Raw genomic sequence first — 17869 nt, forward strand, 5'->3', positions numbered from 1 at the left:
CCGGGACGCTGCGGCCGGTGTCAGGTGGCGTGCCGGTATCGGCCACGACCACGACATGGGAATCGTTTTCGTGGCCGCGGAGGTCGTAGTTGTAGGAGCCTCCGTCCGCGGTTTCCAAATGGCGAGCGCTAACTTTTTGGTTTAGTTGGTTGGTTTGGGTAAGTATGGAGTTGCAGCCGTCCATGTCCATGTAAAGATTTTTCTGTCTGCTTCTCAGGGCAAATGCAAAGATTTCCTCCCTCCATTTTGCATCGTTTCCGACTTCCAAAATAACTCAACCTGTTGCTTTACGAAGCATTCGTAGCTGACTTGTATATCTTCGAATTCATTGATAGACTGCTTGCTCCGTCCTAAAATAGTTGTCTACTCGTACTACATCTTCTAAGATAGATTAAAAGAAAGGACTTGCGTGTGCAGTGCAGATAACCGCTGCCCACTCACCTCCTTCCTCCAGCATACCTCATCTTCTTTCTCTCGCACTCACCCTCCCCTCCCCTCCTGGCTCTGGCGGCACGCCGCCACACTCCACCACCACGACGCTTACCTCAATCCTATGGTTCGGCGCCTACACCCCCTCCCCAGGCTCCGGCGCCGCACCGCCACACTAATCTCAGCATCTCTTCTTCTCCTTCTCCAGTCATCGCCCCCCCCCCCCCCCCCCCCCCCGTCGCCGGCACTGCCCAACGGCCCTCTCCAACTGCCCGGCAGGCGGCGCCTCCGCCGCCCCATCCTTTGCTGCCGTCTCGACCACCACCACCACCGACGATTTGGTCATCCTCCCCAGAAACTTCCTCCTAAGCCCGGAGAACATGGAAATCCCCGAAAACCCAAACCCAAACCCTTCTCGGCCTTCTTCTTCTCCGGCGGCAATGACAACAGGTGAGTTATTTCCACTGTTCTCCCACTCACCCGCACATCGGACGGCCCAAAACCCAAAGTCGGAGAACATGGGACTCCCTGAGAATGTGTGCATGCAGCACGACGCGAGCGAGCGCTCATAAAGAAGCATTTGGATAAAAGAAAATACAAAAGACGTATACCTTATTCATTTTTTCTATATGTATATAGACCATCATCCGTGTGGTTAAATAGGTATTGCTTAATAAATGGCAAATAACAACAGTGTACTATTTTAATACTCCCTCCGTTCCTTAATATAAGCCATATAGTTTTTAGCACCAATATTAATGCACGGCTTGGGGAAGGATGTGAGACCGAGGAAAAAAGGAAAATCAGGCCATCTTCTCTCTCCCAATCAAATTGTTTCCTAAATCTAAGGGATTGGTTGGGGCATGTGCTATGTACGGTGGAAAAGTTTCCAAACTAATCGGTGTTGTAGCTGATACGTACCTATATTTTGGAATTTTCTTTAGAAATCTATATGGCTTATATTAAGAAACGGAGGGAGTACTATTTATTATGCACCAAAATCTCTTATATTTGGTTACAATTTTTTAATATTTCTATACGCTATATCTTTTAGGATGTAGTTCGCCTAGGTTGGTATAGACAAGTGCAGATGCCTTTCCGTTTATGGAGTAGTATATGTTTACCTGTGGCTACAGGAGGTAACAAATAACACTTTCGGTCAAGAATATAACTCCATCCGGAGATCGACATGGTTTGCAATTTGAGCAGTTGGTTATCAATATTTGTAAAGGAATATCATCTTATAAATGAAAACTATATATGTTATGGTATCGTGTTTCTTAATATATTTCATCATACCAGTCCTATATTACCTATCAATATAAAGATTTGATGTATTAACTAGATAGATGTTCGTGTGTTGCACGGGGATCACGGATTTTTAAGTACAACTATATTGACACATGTGAGTTATGGCTTAGATAAACATATTAAGAAATCTATAAATCAAAATATATAGAAAATATAAAGTTGTCTCCACCTTCCTCCAACCACACAGAAATAGTTCCGCTTCACACTGATAACGACAAGACACAATTGTCTGCTAAGTATTGCACGGATTCTCTCAGTCCTACAAAGGTGTAATTTCTTTTGCCCCACAGATCTCGAGTTTGGACCAGATCGGGTCATGTGCGAGAGCGGGTTTTAGAGCAAGCCCAATAAATTTATCTATAAGCCAAGCCAAGTCATCGATAGACAAGTTTAGAGTCTAGCAGGTACAACAATTAGTCTATATCTATAGTCTAAATATTGTTTTTCATTCAATATGCAAGGATAGGAAGGGAAGAGTTAACCTCAGCACAGAGAAAGTGTCTTGGCATGCGTGATGAGCTGACCGACGAAACCAGCACCAAGCATAGCTTTATCTATCCTCTTTTGCTTGCATATGGCTTACAATCGAATTGGAGTGTTATTGACCTGCTCTTATTATTTTCACAGTGGCGTTGGACCCGAGCCTGGTGGTCCACGAGCCCTCGTGCAGGTGACGCGAGGTCGAGTTCGAGTTCAACTGCAGCAACAGGCCGTTGTTCGCATCAGGCGGAGACCTTATCCTCCTCGGCACTGCCAAGCACCGCCACTGACTTGTATATTTTTTCCGATTTCATTTGATTTCGTTTGATATTTTCTTTTTTCCGATTTGGATTTAGAACGATTTGATTTGATTTGGTTTGATATCCGATTTTGATTTGGAGAAGCGAGGCAAAAAATCCGAGGGCGAGCTAAGCAGGACGGGGCGGTACGACGATACCCAGCGTATTTAACTTGTATTTTTTTTTTCTCGATTTCATTTGATTTGGTTTGACATTTTCTTTTTCCCCATTAAGATTTAGAACGATTTGATTTGATTTGATATCCTATTCTGATTTGGAGGAGCGAGTCAAATAAAATCTGGGACCAACTGAGCAGGGCGGGGCGACGAGCAAGGCAGTACAACGATACCTCTGCGTTTTTTTGAGGTATAGAGACGAGTAAACGTAAAAATACTTAAATTATAGTCTTGTTCCATTCCATCCTAGATGAATTATATTGTGGGCCGGAGGGAGCGAGTAGTGTTGTTTGATCACCAACCGAGCTGGCACCAGGCCTAATAACTAATAAGCAGCTAAGCACATTACTGGCGTAATAACATTACCATTTGACGTTGATCGTACGGCGGTGGGTCCCGCAGAGGCTGAAGAGAGGATCGGGGTAGTTGGAGAGCAGTGGTTCCAGGGGGTAGGGGGTTGGCGGCTGGCATGATGTGGATTTGATGAGCATTTGAATCCAGGATCAGATGGGACCGGTCAAATCATTGTTGGGTGGAGTACTGGCAACCGCACAAGTACTGTCCGTGAAGGAGTTCAATTCAATCCACGTGATTTTTGCACTGGGATTTCGTACGCCGAGGATGTTTGTGCGCTATCTCTGCTCTCACTTTTTGGCAATTAATTGAATTTTTAATACTCACTTTTCGGCTGGTTTTGCTAATTTTGTTCAATTTTTATATGATTTTGCCCCCTAGTTTTTGGGGGTCAAAATTAGTATCTTTGTTTGGCCTTGGTTTCATCCCGTAGAGTCGTCAAGATTAAACAATGTCAGAAAAGCAAAAAAAAAAAAGGGATTAAAAAGTTTTAAGAAGATAATACAATCAACCCTTGTCGTTTTTCACCCAATCACCCGCTTGACACACCCGTGAGCCTCCTTCCTTCTTCCTATCTTTTCTTTCTTTCCGCAGAACTTGTCTACCGCGCCATGAATTCTTTGGCGTATAGTGCTTGTGGATAACAGAGCTGAGGATAGAGTTTTTTTTTGGTATTTATCCCATTATGCTAGGCATAATAATGCTAAGTATAATGGGATAAACACAAAAAACCTTCGTTTTAAAGAGTGGGGGACAGAGCAAAAAAACTGAGAAAAATAAGATAAAGTCATAGTTAGCGTTGTAGTTAGGCGTGCGTAATAACACGATCGGCCTTTGTCCTGGACCAAAACCACTTGAATTTATCTAGAAAGCATATGTAGACGCGGCATGAAACCGGGATACAAAGTGAAGCTTTGACAAAGCGACAAAAGCGGGGTGAGGAGACGGGAGAGTAATTATAATTCATTGAGGTCAAAAGCGTGGAGGACTTGGGGAGAGATGGAGCGCATGGTCACTTTCACTTCGGACGGTGACGAAGGATCCGACGTGTCGATCGTACGCGTTCACCACCAAAACTTTTGGACCTTTTTGTGCTGTGACGATGGGCCGGCCGACACGGCCTCCTGCTGCTTTTCATCTCTACTCCTAAAAAGAGCGGGGGTGTTTAAATTCAAAAGGTAAAGTTTAGAGATGTCATATTAAATGTCATATTGAGATATTACGTGAGAGTGTTTAATAGTAATAATAAAATAAATTACAGAAGTTCTTAGTAATCCATGAGAGAAATTTATTAAGCCTAATTAATCCGTCATTAGCATATGTTTACGGTAGCACCATATTGTTAAATCATGGGCTAATTAGGTTTAAAAATCATCTCACAAATTAGTCGCAATTTGTATAATTAATTATTTTTTAGTCTATATTTAATACTCCATGTATACGTCAAACATCCGGTACGAGAGGGAGTAAACTTTAACCGTCTGTTTGGTTGGAGTGCTGGAGCCAACCCGAATGGGTTCGACCCATTTTCTGGTTGTTTGGGTGGAGGTTTGGGATGGGTTGGGTTCGACCCCAGGAGAATATTCCTCCAATATGCGGGTTCGGTTGCTCCGTTGAAATCTGGCGGATGGAGCCGCTCCGCTCGGGTTGAAAAATTCACGTGCGCTGCAGTAACCCCAAACCTTATCCCTTCACCTCCCCAAACCTTATCCCTTCACCTCCCCTCCACTCGACCGCTCCATCAAACCGCCCCCGCCCAGCGCCGAGCCCCACATCTCCGCCAGGGTCGCGCAGCGCCGGCCTCGCCCAGCGCCGGCCTGGCCATCGCGTCGGCCCCGCCTGGTCCGCCGCGCCAGCCCTGCCTGGTCCGCCGCGTCCGAGGAGCCGCCCGCCGCGCCCGAGGAGCCGCCCTGCCCGCCTCCAGGTCCGCCCGAGGAGCCGCCCGCCCACCGGCCTCTACCCTGGACCGGCGCCGCCCTCTGCCCCGGACCGGCTCCGTATCTCCGCCAGGGTCGCGCCGCCCTCTGCGTCGTCCCGCCATCTGCCCCGGACCGGCGCCAGGTCGGCCCTCTGCCCCGGATCCCTGCAGGTGAGTACTGGTCTAGTCTTGTTCTGTTGTTACTTTTCATAGCGTTTGCGTACAACGCCTAGATGGTTAGGAGCACCATTTTCCTATGAATAGAAACAAACTATGGATGGTCTTTCAGTAGTATATTGTGCTCAGACTTAAATTGTAAGTAACTTTGAACCAAACTACATGAATTTTAAGACCATGTTACCTCTTATATGGAATTGGATGGGGTCTGCTTCTGAATATTTGCTTTTTACCTACCTGATCTATATTGATTGTGCTGTTGTGCTTGATTGTGCTGCTGTATGTAGATGAATAACAGGCTCAAGGCATTTGTTTTTGCTGCTGCTGCACATTGGTTGTTGTGTGTCATGGCAATTGTTGTTCGGTCTAGGAAAAAAAAACGAGTTGCAAGAAGGGAAGGGATTACTTATGCACCAATATATGAAAGGGATAGGAAGAGAATGGAATACCTCAATGACAAAATCTGGAAGGATGACACAACTTGTGTAAACATGCTGAGAATGAACAAAACACGTTTCTTTAGGTTTTGTAAGTTCTTTAGAGATCGTGGTTTACTTGAAGATACCGTTCATATGTGTGTTGAGGAGCAAGTGGCAATGTTTTTGCATACTGTGGGGCACAATGTTAGGAATAGAGTAATTGCAACCAATTTTGGTAGATCCGGAAAAACGGTCAGTCGTTATTTTAACAAAGTACTTCATGCTATTGGTGAGCTACGAGATGATTATATTAGGCCCCCTTTATTGGACACTCCAGCTAAAATTGAAGGAAACCCAAGGTGGTATCCATACTTTAAGGTGTGAAGCTCAACCTTATGTCATATTCTAAGTTTATTTTTTGCCAAACCTAATTGACCTAATCTTGACTTCTTTGAACATCACGTAGGATTGTATAGGAGCACTTGATGGTACACATATAAGAGCCACTATTCCAAAGGAAATGCAGCATGCTTTTCGTGGTAGATACAAGCATTGTACTCAAAATGTACTGGCAGCCGTAGATTTTGACCAAAAGTTCACCTATGTGTTGGCCGGATGGGAGGGGACAGCACATGACGCACTAGTTTTACGTGATGCTTTAACACGTGAGGGTGGCCTTCGTGTGCCACAAGGTAATACAAGAACCTATGTCTTGTCCATAAATTTGTTCATCAAAATTAATGGATCATTGAGATGTAACCTAACTATGCATCATATGTTAGGTAAATATTACCTAGTTGATGCTGGATATGAAGCCAAACCAGGATTTTTACCCCCTTTTCGGGGTGTACGATACCACTTGAATGAATGGGGGAGGAATCTGGTGCAAAATAAGAAGGAATTGTTCAACCGTAGGCACTGCTCATTGAGAATCATAGTAGAGCAAGCATTTAGAGCACTAAAAAGGAGATTCAAAGTACTTGATGATGCCTCTCCTTTTTTTTCCTTATGAAACTCAAGTTAATATTGTTGTTGCTTGCTGCATCATTCATAATTGGGTGATTGAAGATGGGAGTGATGAATTCAATATACCAAGTGACAACGATGAGGACACCCAGCACACCACATATGCTGGGACAGCAAGTGAGAATGCCATTATGCTAGCTTTTAGGGAAGGCCTGGCTGCCCAAATGTGGGCAGATTGTTAAAGCCATGGAAACTAGTATCGGTCAATGTAATATGTGTTGTATTTTTTTTCTTGGACAATGTAATAATTGTATTTGAGGGCTGAAATTGTATTTGAGGACATATTTCTACAGATATTTGATTGCCACGTTGTTTGCTACTTTGTTTGCTACTTTGTTGGCATTATTATTTGAGGATATATATTGCATTGTTTATTTTGTAGGGGAATGGAAGCAGAGGGTAGTGCAGGGACTGGTGGACATGCTACTTGGACTTCAACTTGGTCAGCCTACATGCTCGAATACCTTGCCAATTTAGTGGTTAATGGCACCAAGACTTCATCTACCTTCAAGATGGTTCACTACAATGGGTGTGCAAAGGCTCTTCAAGAGAAATTTGGCATTGTGTGCAGTGGTGAGTAGGTTAAGAATCACCTTAAGACATGGCAAAAGAAGTTTCGTAAAATATGTGACCTTCGTGGTTTGAGTGCTGCTGGTTGGGATGAAGATACCTTCACTATAACTCTTGATGATGAGCACTACAACAATCATATTAAGGTATTTGCTGAATTATTAGTTCTCACATATAATAATCTAATAATAGTTGCTGAATTATTAGTTGTCACATAATAGTAGTTGCTAAAATTGTACATATATTGCAGGATCACAAGTCTGATGTTGATTTTCTAAACAAGCCTATTCAACACTTTGAGGAGATGCACACAATATTTGGAAGTACCATGGCTACAGGCAAGTTTGCAAAGGACTTGGGTGTGCCTCTAGGTACACAGGAAGACAATACAGATGACTGGAACAATGAGGTGCAGAGGATGGAGGTACAGAGTGATAGGAATGCAAATGAAGACAACAATGCGGCAACTTCATCGGCTACCAAGGCCACCAATCCTAAGAAGAGGGACAAGGGCAAGAAGAGGGCCATGACTGACCAAGATCCATTGGTTGCTGCAATTAAATGGGGAAGTACCAAGTTAGCCAAGGCGATAAAGGAAGCGGGGAAACCTGACAATGATGTGCCGGATGATTTGTATGACAACTTGATGGCTATGAGTGGTAGTTTCAATTCGACTCACTTATCCTTCTACCATTCCTACTTGGTCCAACATCCTCACATAGCTAGAGCTTTCAACTCCTTGCCTTTTGAACATAAATTCAATTGGGTCGCAAAGAACATTGCTGACAACTACCCTGGGCAGTAAGGGTAAGTTGTAGTCATGGAATGGTTCTTTTGTTAGTACCACATAGAACTTTATATTTATGGTCTAAGTAAGCTTGTGTCTAGCTATGTGGAAGCCTTGAACTTGCTATATATTGTGTAAGGCTTGAACTTGATGTATCGTGCAAGCATCAGACTTGATATTAGTGTGTAATGTGCCTATGGATATGGCCTAAGACTTTTATTTGTAATATGGCCAAGACTTTTATATGTGCCTGTTATATTATTTTATGTGCTGATCTTTGATGCATGGTGCAAGCATATGAAATATTGCTATGTGTTGAGCACAAATATTGCTATGTGTTGCATAAATTGAGGAGGGTAACCTCACCATTTCAGTGCAAAGGTGACCATATGCAGGTTCTGTTTGAATCCATCCAACCAAACAGAAAATGGGATGGATCCGACCCCATCTCAGTCCTCCAACCAAACAGAAGACAGATCGAACCCATTCTCACAACCAAACAAATTAAGGGTTGGAGCCGTCCCCAAAACATGGATGGAGCCACTCCAACCCACTGATCCCACAACCAAACAGACGGTAAGGGGAGGAGCCGGACCCGTTCACTTCCACGGTGAAGCCGATGGCACCCTTCAATTTTACGCCGACGTGTGGTCCCCACCGCGACTCCCTCAACGTCGTACGGCCGCTGCTCTCCCCCGCTGCGACTACCTCCGCGCCGCCCGGCGCCCCGGCCGCTGCCCTCCCCCACAGCGACTCCCTCCGCGCCACGCGGCTGTCGCCCTAAGCGCCGCCCACAGAGATGCGCGGCCGCCGCGCTCCTTGCCGCCCGGGAGAAGCCCGGCCGCCAGGCCGCCGCCCAGAGTGCCGCTCGGCCACTGCCCTCCGTGCCGCCCACGGAGCGTCGTTCGACGGCCGCATTCTGCGGCGACGGCCCCATCAAGTCCGGCCTCCACGAGTTCGCCTCGCCGTCCGCATCTTGGTCGTCCCTCGATCCACAACACCCTGCCCGACTGCCGTAGTCCGCTCGACTCACCCCATCCTGCCCGGCCGCTGCGAGTCCGCCTCGCCGTCCGCATCGTCCTCCCCCAAGCAGCAGTTGCGGGCTCGATGAGCAACACATCTCAACGTATGTTGCAGCCTAGCACCTGCCTGTATTATCAGCATCTACCACCTCGCCTCTGCAGTCCAGGTCCCCTCCTAGGTGCCTGGAGGAGAGGAAGGTGGTCCGAGACGCTGCTGGGACACTGTAGAGAAGAGGGGAGGTGGACTGGCGCCGTGCACCATATAGGAGGTTGGTGTCTGACAGCATCGCCATTCCAAGATCAGAGCCCTTTTTGAGGTATAGCAGTGACTAATGTTTAAATCTAAATTATTTGACAACAACTAGGTGGTTTGTTTTTCAGTTGTTCAGTTTCAGACTTACAATTCCTTCAAGTGGTATAGCAGCTTGCCGATTCCTTCAGAGTGTTTTGATTTACAATGGACAACAGTAAAAGAAGGATAGCGGTTCTTGAGTTGTCTTTTTGGGTCCATTAGTTGTGTATATATGTTGTTGCAGTAGCAAAATTGCGTGTTTGTCTGATCCATCTGTGTAGACTTTATGAATGGTGTTGTAGTAGCAAAATTGAATTCAGATTACTAGAACGTCAGGTGCAGCAAGATTGAAACATCTGTGAAATACTTGTTTGGGTTCTTTGTTCAGTTTTGTATCATTTCCCACTTCAATTGGTGCTACAAAACATAACAACATTTTGCTGTCCTTCTAATATTAAGGAGACGAGTGACGTGTGCTAGAATTATGAATGAGCAAGCATACTTGCTAATGACGATCCTTTGCTGCAAGCATAATCCCATAATAGGCATTTGTTTATTTGTAGAATTAAGTCCTTGTACAAGTATTGATACTAAATAACTTTTGGCCAGCTCCAGTGTCTGCACCTAGCACTAGCAAAAGGTGTTTGATCTCTTCTCATGCTTTGCAGTTACTAGCTCACTACCTGCTCCCCATGCTACTATAGTCCAATATGACCACTCTTCAACGCTTCTCCTTTGTAGACTGCCTAATGAATGTAACACTATCTTGCTTAGCTTGCTGCTACTATTGTCTGCCTGCAATTCTGGAGCAACCATTCCTGAGTACCTTACTGCTTTTTTAGGATCCATGACTGTTGTTTTTATTTGGATAATTGCTGCTATAATACTATGGATTGTAGGTTAGTGTTGGACAATCCAACGACTGAGTCACTGACATCAATAGAAACTGTTGCACGCTAATTTGCACAGTCGCGGATCTGTTAAGTAGAGTACCTTTCTTGTGTATCTTGGAAGGACAACTAGAGAGGGAAATGTACTGCCGCTGCAAGTATTCAGAGTTTAGCTGTCATCTTTACTTGACATCATCACTTGAATTAGTGTCCACCACCTGGCCTCCCAGCTTAATTTATTAAATTAAAGTAATGATCGTATGCTAAGGAATAGGGAACACAAATGCGAATTTCACGATTTTAAATTGCTAGCAGAATCAAAATTTTGAGGTGGTTGCATCAGCAGTTATAATCTTGGAGTTTGGTCACACAGATTCGGATGGGGCTGCCTAATCTGGACGGCGCTGGTCGGCAAAGCTAATGAGGTGACCTGACTAAATCTTTGCAAATCATTGAACATATGTCTTGGTTCTCATCAACTCCTAGGAGTTAGTAGGCATCCTCTTGTCGGCAGTAAGGGGATCCAAGTGCTGATGGCTGTGCAGCCAGACAATCCATATAACTAGCTTTGGATATAGTCTGTTGCCTCTGCATCACAGGATAAGAATACAGAGATTGAAATACAGCAATAATTGGTCCTTTGTGTATCCAAGGATCAATTATGCCCCCCAAAGAACATAGCATCCAAAGGTGAGGAGATAGAAGGGGAGATGAGAAAAATTTGTGACAATATGCTAAGGCTATTGTCGGTGTTTCGAGTAAACATAAACTAGTAAATTTGTATTTGTTGCGCGTTGGGCCCGGATGGTGTGCTAAAAGACACAAGGTTTATACTGGTTCGGGCAGAATATCCCTACGTCCAGTTTGCTGTTGCTGCTCGTGTTATTAACACTGAAAGGTTCATAGTAGGGGGTACAAACGGTCGAGAGAGGGACATGTCCCAAGTCTCAGATGGAAAGGTCGAATGGGTACTGAGAGCCTCGATGCTGCTCAGCTATGTGTGAAGTGGTGCGTGATGTGTTGAATCGGTCTGTCCCCTTAGTAGGGTGCCCTGCCTTCCCTTTTATAGATCAAGGGGGAGCAGGGATTACAGATGGGAGAAAGAAGAAAAACCAGAGGCCAAAAAGCTCCTTCGAAGGTGCCGGGTCTTCCTTTTCCTCTGAGCCATCCCCGCTGACATGGTTAGACGGTGTCAAGGATAGCATGTTCGCTGATCCTGATAGGGCCATGCTCTGGCGTCGTTCAGCAAGGGGTCACGTCCCATCCCATCTCGTCGGGCAGCGCGATGCACCAGGGTGCCGAGCCACGACCCTACGGGGAGTAGACGGCGTAGAGACCCCCACGTTTGTTTCTGTAGATGACATGAGTTTCCTCTGGACCGTAGTGGTTGTCGTATGTTTTCATCAGGATTCGTGTCCGAGGGCAAATGCCAGCACCCATAACACTGTAGGGCAAATGTTGGCACCCACAACACTGTTTGGGCTCTGACATGCCTGAAAGGGCTTTAAAGCGCCCGTCTTGTCATATCTTGATGGTACTTTCCTATAGGCGTGCAGGATATAGTCCTCGGTATTGCGATTGACTTGAGCGCCCCGCCTTATCTACATGCGTAGTTATGAAGGAGTAGCGCATAGACGTCGGGCGAGGTGGAGTCTGCCCCTGAACATCGGGCGAGGCGGAGTCTGCCCCCAGACATCGGGTGAGGCGGAGTCCAGCCCTAAGGGGTCGGACGAGGCGGAGCCAGCCCTCGGACGTTAGGCGAGGCGGAGTCTGCCCCTAGATGTCGGTCGAGGCGGAGCCAGCCCTCAGCCGTCGGGTGACAAAGTCTGTCCCCAGACATCGGGCGAGGCGGAGTCCAGCCCTCGGGGGTCAGGCGAGGCAAAGCCAGCCCTCAGGGGTCGGGCGAGGCAAAGCCAGCCCTCAGGGGTCGGGCGAGGCGGAGCCAACCTTCGATCGTTGGGCAAGAAGTGTAGTTGCGTTCTTGTCTTGTTCAGAAGCATCAACATTTGATGGTCATTAGCTCCTCTTTGGGTACGCTAGTATTTGGTCCCCAACAGTAGCCCTCGAGCCCCCGGGAGATTTGGATAGAATCGCCTGGGGGGTATTTCGATACGCAAGAGGATGCGCGCGAGTGCACCCGACGGGTGTAGCCCCCGAGCCCTCGGGTGATTCGGATAGAATCGCCTGGGGGGTATTTTGGTTTGCCAGAGGGTGCACGCGAGCGCACCCGTCGGGTGTAGCCCCCGAGCCCCCGGGTGATTTGGATATAATCGCCCGGGGGTAACTCAGACCCTTCGCGGGTATGGCTGTGAGATTTGGTATTTTAATAACTAGATAGTTCGATTGGAGTCCTAATATCTCATTTGTGGGGATATGGCAAGAGTCAGCCTGGCGAGCCAGTTGGCGCGCCAGGTAGGGGCTGTGCGCTTGATCCCATGATGAGCCAGATGGGATCTCAAGATTAATGTTGTTCGCAGTAACTCCGACAGCTACGATGGCGTCCCTGGCCTACCCGACGCTCTCGACGGCAATCAAGCGGGCAGGAGCAGGACAGCCATGCCCAAACACATAGCTGCCTGTGGATTTCACCTTTCGCGCCTTGGAGTTCGAGGTCCGCTCTTGTCTCAGCCTTTGATCGATCTCTGGGAGCTACTGCCACTGTATCAGGATCCGTCGTGACTCTACGAGATTCGATCGGTATTGCATCTGTACGTGCATGTTGGCCACATGCAAATAAAGGAAGTTATTGAACCAACACCAATCAACGTGTCTGTCCAAAAATAATCAAGAATTTGGAGCTCACGTGGGCATGCACCGGCCGTTCCAGCTGTTTATGTACTCAGACACCATGCAGAACATGTCAAGCCATCGAGACAAGCTGCCCGAACCATCAAGCAAGCCTGTCGCATCGCAACGATGATCGCCGTGAAGAACGGCGCTACAACGACCACGACCGCCGCTATGACGATCGGTAGGAAAGTTCGAGGATTGGGCAACTCCATCGTCGTCGACCAGAAAACATCGTCGCCTCGGTCGATCAATGTGGCAGAACCTCCTAAATTATAGGGCCCACATACACCTGTCACTGTCTAATGACCTCTAACGACTATGCATATGTTCCCGATAACTTAAGAAGACTGTCGGGTGTCCTCGGGGAACCCCGAATCATCCACGATTTTCCGAGCAGGATTCCATTACAGAGTCATTGCAATATTACAACAATTTATTCATTAATATACATCAGAGTAAAATAGCGGAAGTCTTACAATAACTTAATTTACAAAGTAGTTGTTTCAAACCTTATAAACTAAGTACAATGATTATTACAAACCATAGTAGTGGAGTGGCATAAGTAACGTAAAATATAACACACAAAGGAAATACCCTGCCCAAGGGTCACACATTTACTTATCATCATCGACTTGAACAATAGTCACGCAGCACGATCCAAGACAGACCTGCCCATGAGGCTCACCTACAACAAGGGTTAACGAACCCTGAATACAAAAGTACTCAACAAGACTTAACCAAAATATAAACGGAGTATAACTCAGGACTGCAGGCTCAGGGATTCAAGGTAGGGCTTTAGCAAGACTCAAAGTTCTTTTGCGTAAAAGCTCTTTAAAAGATTCTTGCCTTCAGCATTTAATTCTTCAAAAAGACCATATATGAATCTGCCATGATCCGTAATGAGATCATGAACTTCATATCAAACTCTTTCTTCAATCCAACTCAAGTTTCATTTATTAACTACGATGATGAACAATGAGTTAAGTCTCCATAACCGAGGAGCAACGACGATTCAAACCGATTATAACCTAGCTGGGGATTCCCAACCACACGACATATGCAAGTCCCCGACTTACATATACCAACCTGCCCTCAGATCCTCTAAAACAAGAACGGGTCCGCGCCACCCGAGAATACAGTACTCCACCAATCCAGCCCATTGCCACGTGGGTACACGCTATTCTCGCCATCTCTCCACTCCCAGTGCGCGAGTAGCCATCCTCGTACTAGAATAGCCAAGTTAAGGCTTACCGGAGTATGTGATCGGTACTACAAAGTCTCACCTCATGCAATTCAACAATGGACGTGTCTTAATCAACACAGGCGGAAAGAACCCGCTCACAAGACCTCCATGTCTTGTGGCTCCCATACACCGAGTCCGCTCGGTCTAGATTTATTACTCCACATCCTCATATCTCATGATAACATAAATAACCAGTCGTATCCAAGAAACCATTTATATCTCGCAGGTGACCGGTAATCACCCGACTTTTATCGTTCTAAGCATGGCTAAGCATAATTAGACATTCTCGGATTGAAACGGGTAACAAGGTTGATATGAAAAGAACAAGACGGGTAACAAGGTTGATATGAAAAGAACAAGATTGGTAATGCACCAATTAGGTTTCCACTCAACTCCTAATCACTTAATGCAATATTTTAAAGTAAAAGCGATATAAATTTGTAAAACACAAGGTAGATTTAAATGCATCCGGGGCTTGCCTTGGTTGTCGGAAAAGTCAGGTTCCATAGACGTTCCACAGGTATCAAATCCAACCTCAATAGACGGATTAACTTCCTCAACAACTTGATTGACTACCACGTTCTCGCTTTCGTTCACTACACATAGTAACAATGCCATGTTTAATATGATGCGAGATATAAAACATGATGCATGACAATGGATGCAAAATTAACAACTTGAATACAACTTTTCTTCGCGGTACAGTTACAAGCCAACAACTACTTAAACCATTTTGTAAATTCAAACACTTACTTTAAGTACCAAGGATCACTTTATACTAATGACCCAAGATCATCACTCAATCAAAAATTCAAACAAAACCTAAATCATTAAGGTTTACTATTTGCTTTTATGAATTAATTATTTAATTAAAAGATATGAAATAAATCAACTTTCTCCAAATGAGCTAAAAATGTCTGTGAAGGCTTATCACATGATAACTAAGTGGCAAAACAATTTTCATAATTTTTGGATAAATAATAAAGTCTAGAATAATCATGAAAACTCATTTATTAATTAATTAGAGTAATTTTTATCACATTCAAAATGTACTGGAAATCAACATTTATTATTTTTCCTAAATATTTTACATCTCAGAGAGGTCACACAAAAAATTTCATAATTTTTGGAGCTCTAATTAATTCTATACAAAATAACAAATCACAACACTATTCATTTAATTCTGCAAAATAGAAAAAAATTCATTTTTCAAATACACAGTCACTGATAGGGTGACCCCACCCGTCAGTCTTCGCTGACTACGGCGGTGAGCCCTCTGACCGGTGATTTCTCGCCGACGGCGTGGTCTTCGGCCACGACGAAGGTACTGCCGCGTTCCCCATCGCACGACGGTTCGGTTGGTGGCACATGCTAGACCAATTACGGCGAGGTTCGAGCTTGATGCCGGCCATGGCGGCCATGACGGCTTGGCTGCGCTACGCCAGCGAAACAAGACCAATAGCAGTTAAATAAAGCGCTTGGGAAGAATCAGGAGCTCACCCCAAACACACTCGAGCAGAAATTAGGATCGGAGGAGCAGCGGGGAAACGAGTCGACGATCACTGCAGACACGGCGGCGCAAGCAACGTCGACTGCGGTGTTCCGATGGCTGCGGTGGAGAAAAGGCTCAATCAACAGGGCACAAAGCACCACGGCAACATGGTGAAGCAGGAACTACGCTGAGCAAGAGCCAAGACGCACCGAGGATTGCTGGCCACGGCGACACGCACACGACGGTGGTGCTGCCAGCCGTGAGGAAGAAAGGCACGCACAACAGTTCTCGGCAGAGTCAAGCTTCAAGAGCTGGTCGACTGGGTGTGCAAGGAGCACACGGAGCTATGACAGGCTTTGCTGTGACTAGTTGGCGCTACGGTGACGGCGCGAGCTCGACGGAGCTATGGCGGTGGCGGCGGGAAAAACAGGAGAGAAAAAAAGAAGAAGAACGACGACGTCGCGAGCTTTATAGTGTGGCCAGGAAGCAAGGAGAAGCCACGCAACAGCCTTCTCACGCCAGCGCGACACCGAAGATGGCCACGAGCATGACTGGAAGCCGTCGGAAGGTCGCCGACGGTGAGGTGTCGTCCGCGGGTACTGTTCTAGGTAATTACCGAATTGCCACTCAATTTAAATCAGAAATTACTCTCAAATTTATATGGTAACTCAAAAATCTCCAAAAATAAAAGTTGTTCCAAATTTAAAGTTCTACAACTTTGCTTTAATAACCATACCCAAATTATGTCTACATTTTGAAATGCAAGTTTAAAATCAAAAGGGTCACTTTAAGAACATATCACCTTTTCAAATTACTTAAAAATTTATATAACAACTTTGAAAACTCCAAAAACAAACTTTGTTCAACTTGACAAGCTCTACACTTTTGCTTTTAGGCTCAACCCCAAAATGTGCTTAGATTTTGAATTACGTTTTTAGGGTAGAATTTAAATATAGAAAATTAGGGTTTTCGGAAATTCCAAATCAATACAGAGATTTTTAACTTGATTCAAACCATACAAGTCAACCCATATCATCATAAAAACAAACTTGTTTTAGTGGATGCATATCAAAGTTTTCACTAGCACATGAATGATGTGCAATGCATATGATGACATGACATGTTTTAGGGTATAAACACCAAAGGTGTTACAATCAACTGCGCGCTAAGCGCAACTATGACAAGTACTACGAGAAGCTCCTCGCCGACCACACGCAACCGACTCGCCATCGTGCTCATCGTCCCTCGTCGACCGCTCACTGCCGATTCACCGCCGTTCTAGACAGCCCTCGTCGACTGCTCCACATGGTGACAATTAAGCTAAGTCACGCTTTAATATTCTTCTAAATATTCTTCAATCTCCGTATATCGTCATAATGTTTCTCTGAACTATTTTCTTCATATTTGCTCTCCAAACAATTTTCTGAACCCTCGAACAGTCACGTTGATGCTCAGATGCCTCCAGAGACGGCCCTGTCTCCGGCTCCTCCCTACACGTGCTACGGGCTCCGCGCTCTGCGTTATGGGTGGTCGGCAATGACTCCTTGGTCATGCCTATTCCTGCTACACGTGCACGAGCTCCGCGCTCTGCGTTATGGTTAACGGGCTAGCTAGGGCTAGAGACTCAGCTACACACTAACTATTCGGGCGGTTTATATTAAACATAAATATATTTTCACGCCAACTGATCGTCGAACTGCATACACCATTGCTGATTTTTCTCCAGAGTTCATTTATTTTTACATCATGTACTACCCGTTCTACATGTTTGTATTGCAGGATCATCGTCCAGGTGATTGGACCACCTGGTGCTTGGACTTCTCCACCGATCAACTGGTCGTACCGCTTGGTTCATGGACTCCGTCATCGACCAGTTGATCGGACTATTTGCCGGTCGCTTCTACTCAATGCTCACTTCACCGCCGACCAGTTGATCAGACTGATCGTCGCTCATGCTTCGTCGCTAGCTATTTCAGTTACTCCTCGGCGCACGGATACTTCGTGCTCGAGGACTAAGTGGGCGCACGGATACTTCGTGCTCGAGGACTAAGTGGGAACACTTCACCGCACGGACGTCGTCAGCTACGTCGGTGCTCGGACCTCGCCACCTACGCCGGGGACTCCTCGGTGCTCGAACCTCACCGCCTACGCCGAGGACTCCTCGGTGCTCGGACTTCGCCGCCTATGCCAGAGA

General features: G+C 45.9%; 1 protein-coding gene and 2 pseudogenes across 1 annotated transcript; 2 read left to right on the forward strand and 1 right to left on the reverse strand.

Moving 5' to 3' along the window:
- Positions 1–4755: 4755 nt before the first annotated feature.
- Positions 4756–5178, reverse strand: LOC136469524 (uncharacterized). The gene has a single exon (XM_066467687.1). It carries the CDS (start codon positions 5176–5178, stop codon positions 4756–4758), a length of 423 nt encoding a protein of 140 aa, XP_066323784.1.
- A 313-nt stretch (positions 5179–5491) lies between these two features.
- Positions 5492–6786, forward strand: LOC136472851 (protein ALP1-like; annotated as a pseudogene).
- Positions 6787–6975: 189 nt separating this feature from the next.
- On the forward strand, positions 6976–7964 carry LOC136472852 (uncharacterized; annotated as a pseudogene).
- Positions 7965–17869: the final 9905 nt, after the last annotated feature.

The sequence above is a fragment of the Miscanthus floridulus genome, chromosome 8 (assembly GCF_019320115.1).
Source record: "Miscanthus floridulus cultivar M001 chromosome 8, ASM1932011v1, whole genome shotgun sequence".
NCBI classification, from domain to species: Eukaryota; Viridiplantae; Streptophyta; class Magnoliopsida; order Poales; family Poaceae; genus Miscanthus; species Miscanthus floridulus.

Coding starts and splice junctions, on each gene's coding strand:
- LOC136469524 (XM_066467687.1), bottom strand. CDS start 5,178: ATGAAAAGTAACAACAGAACAAGACTAGACCAGTACTCACCTGCAGGG.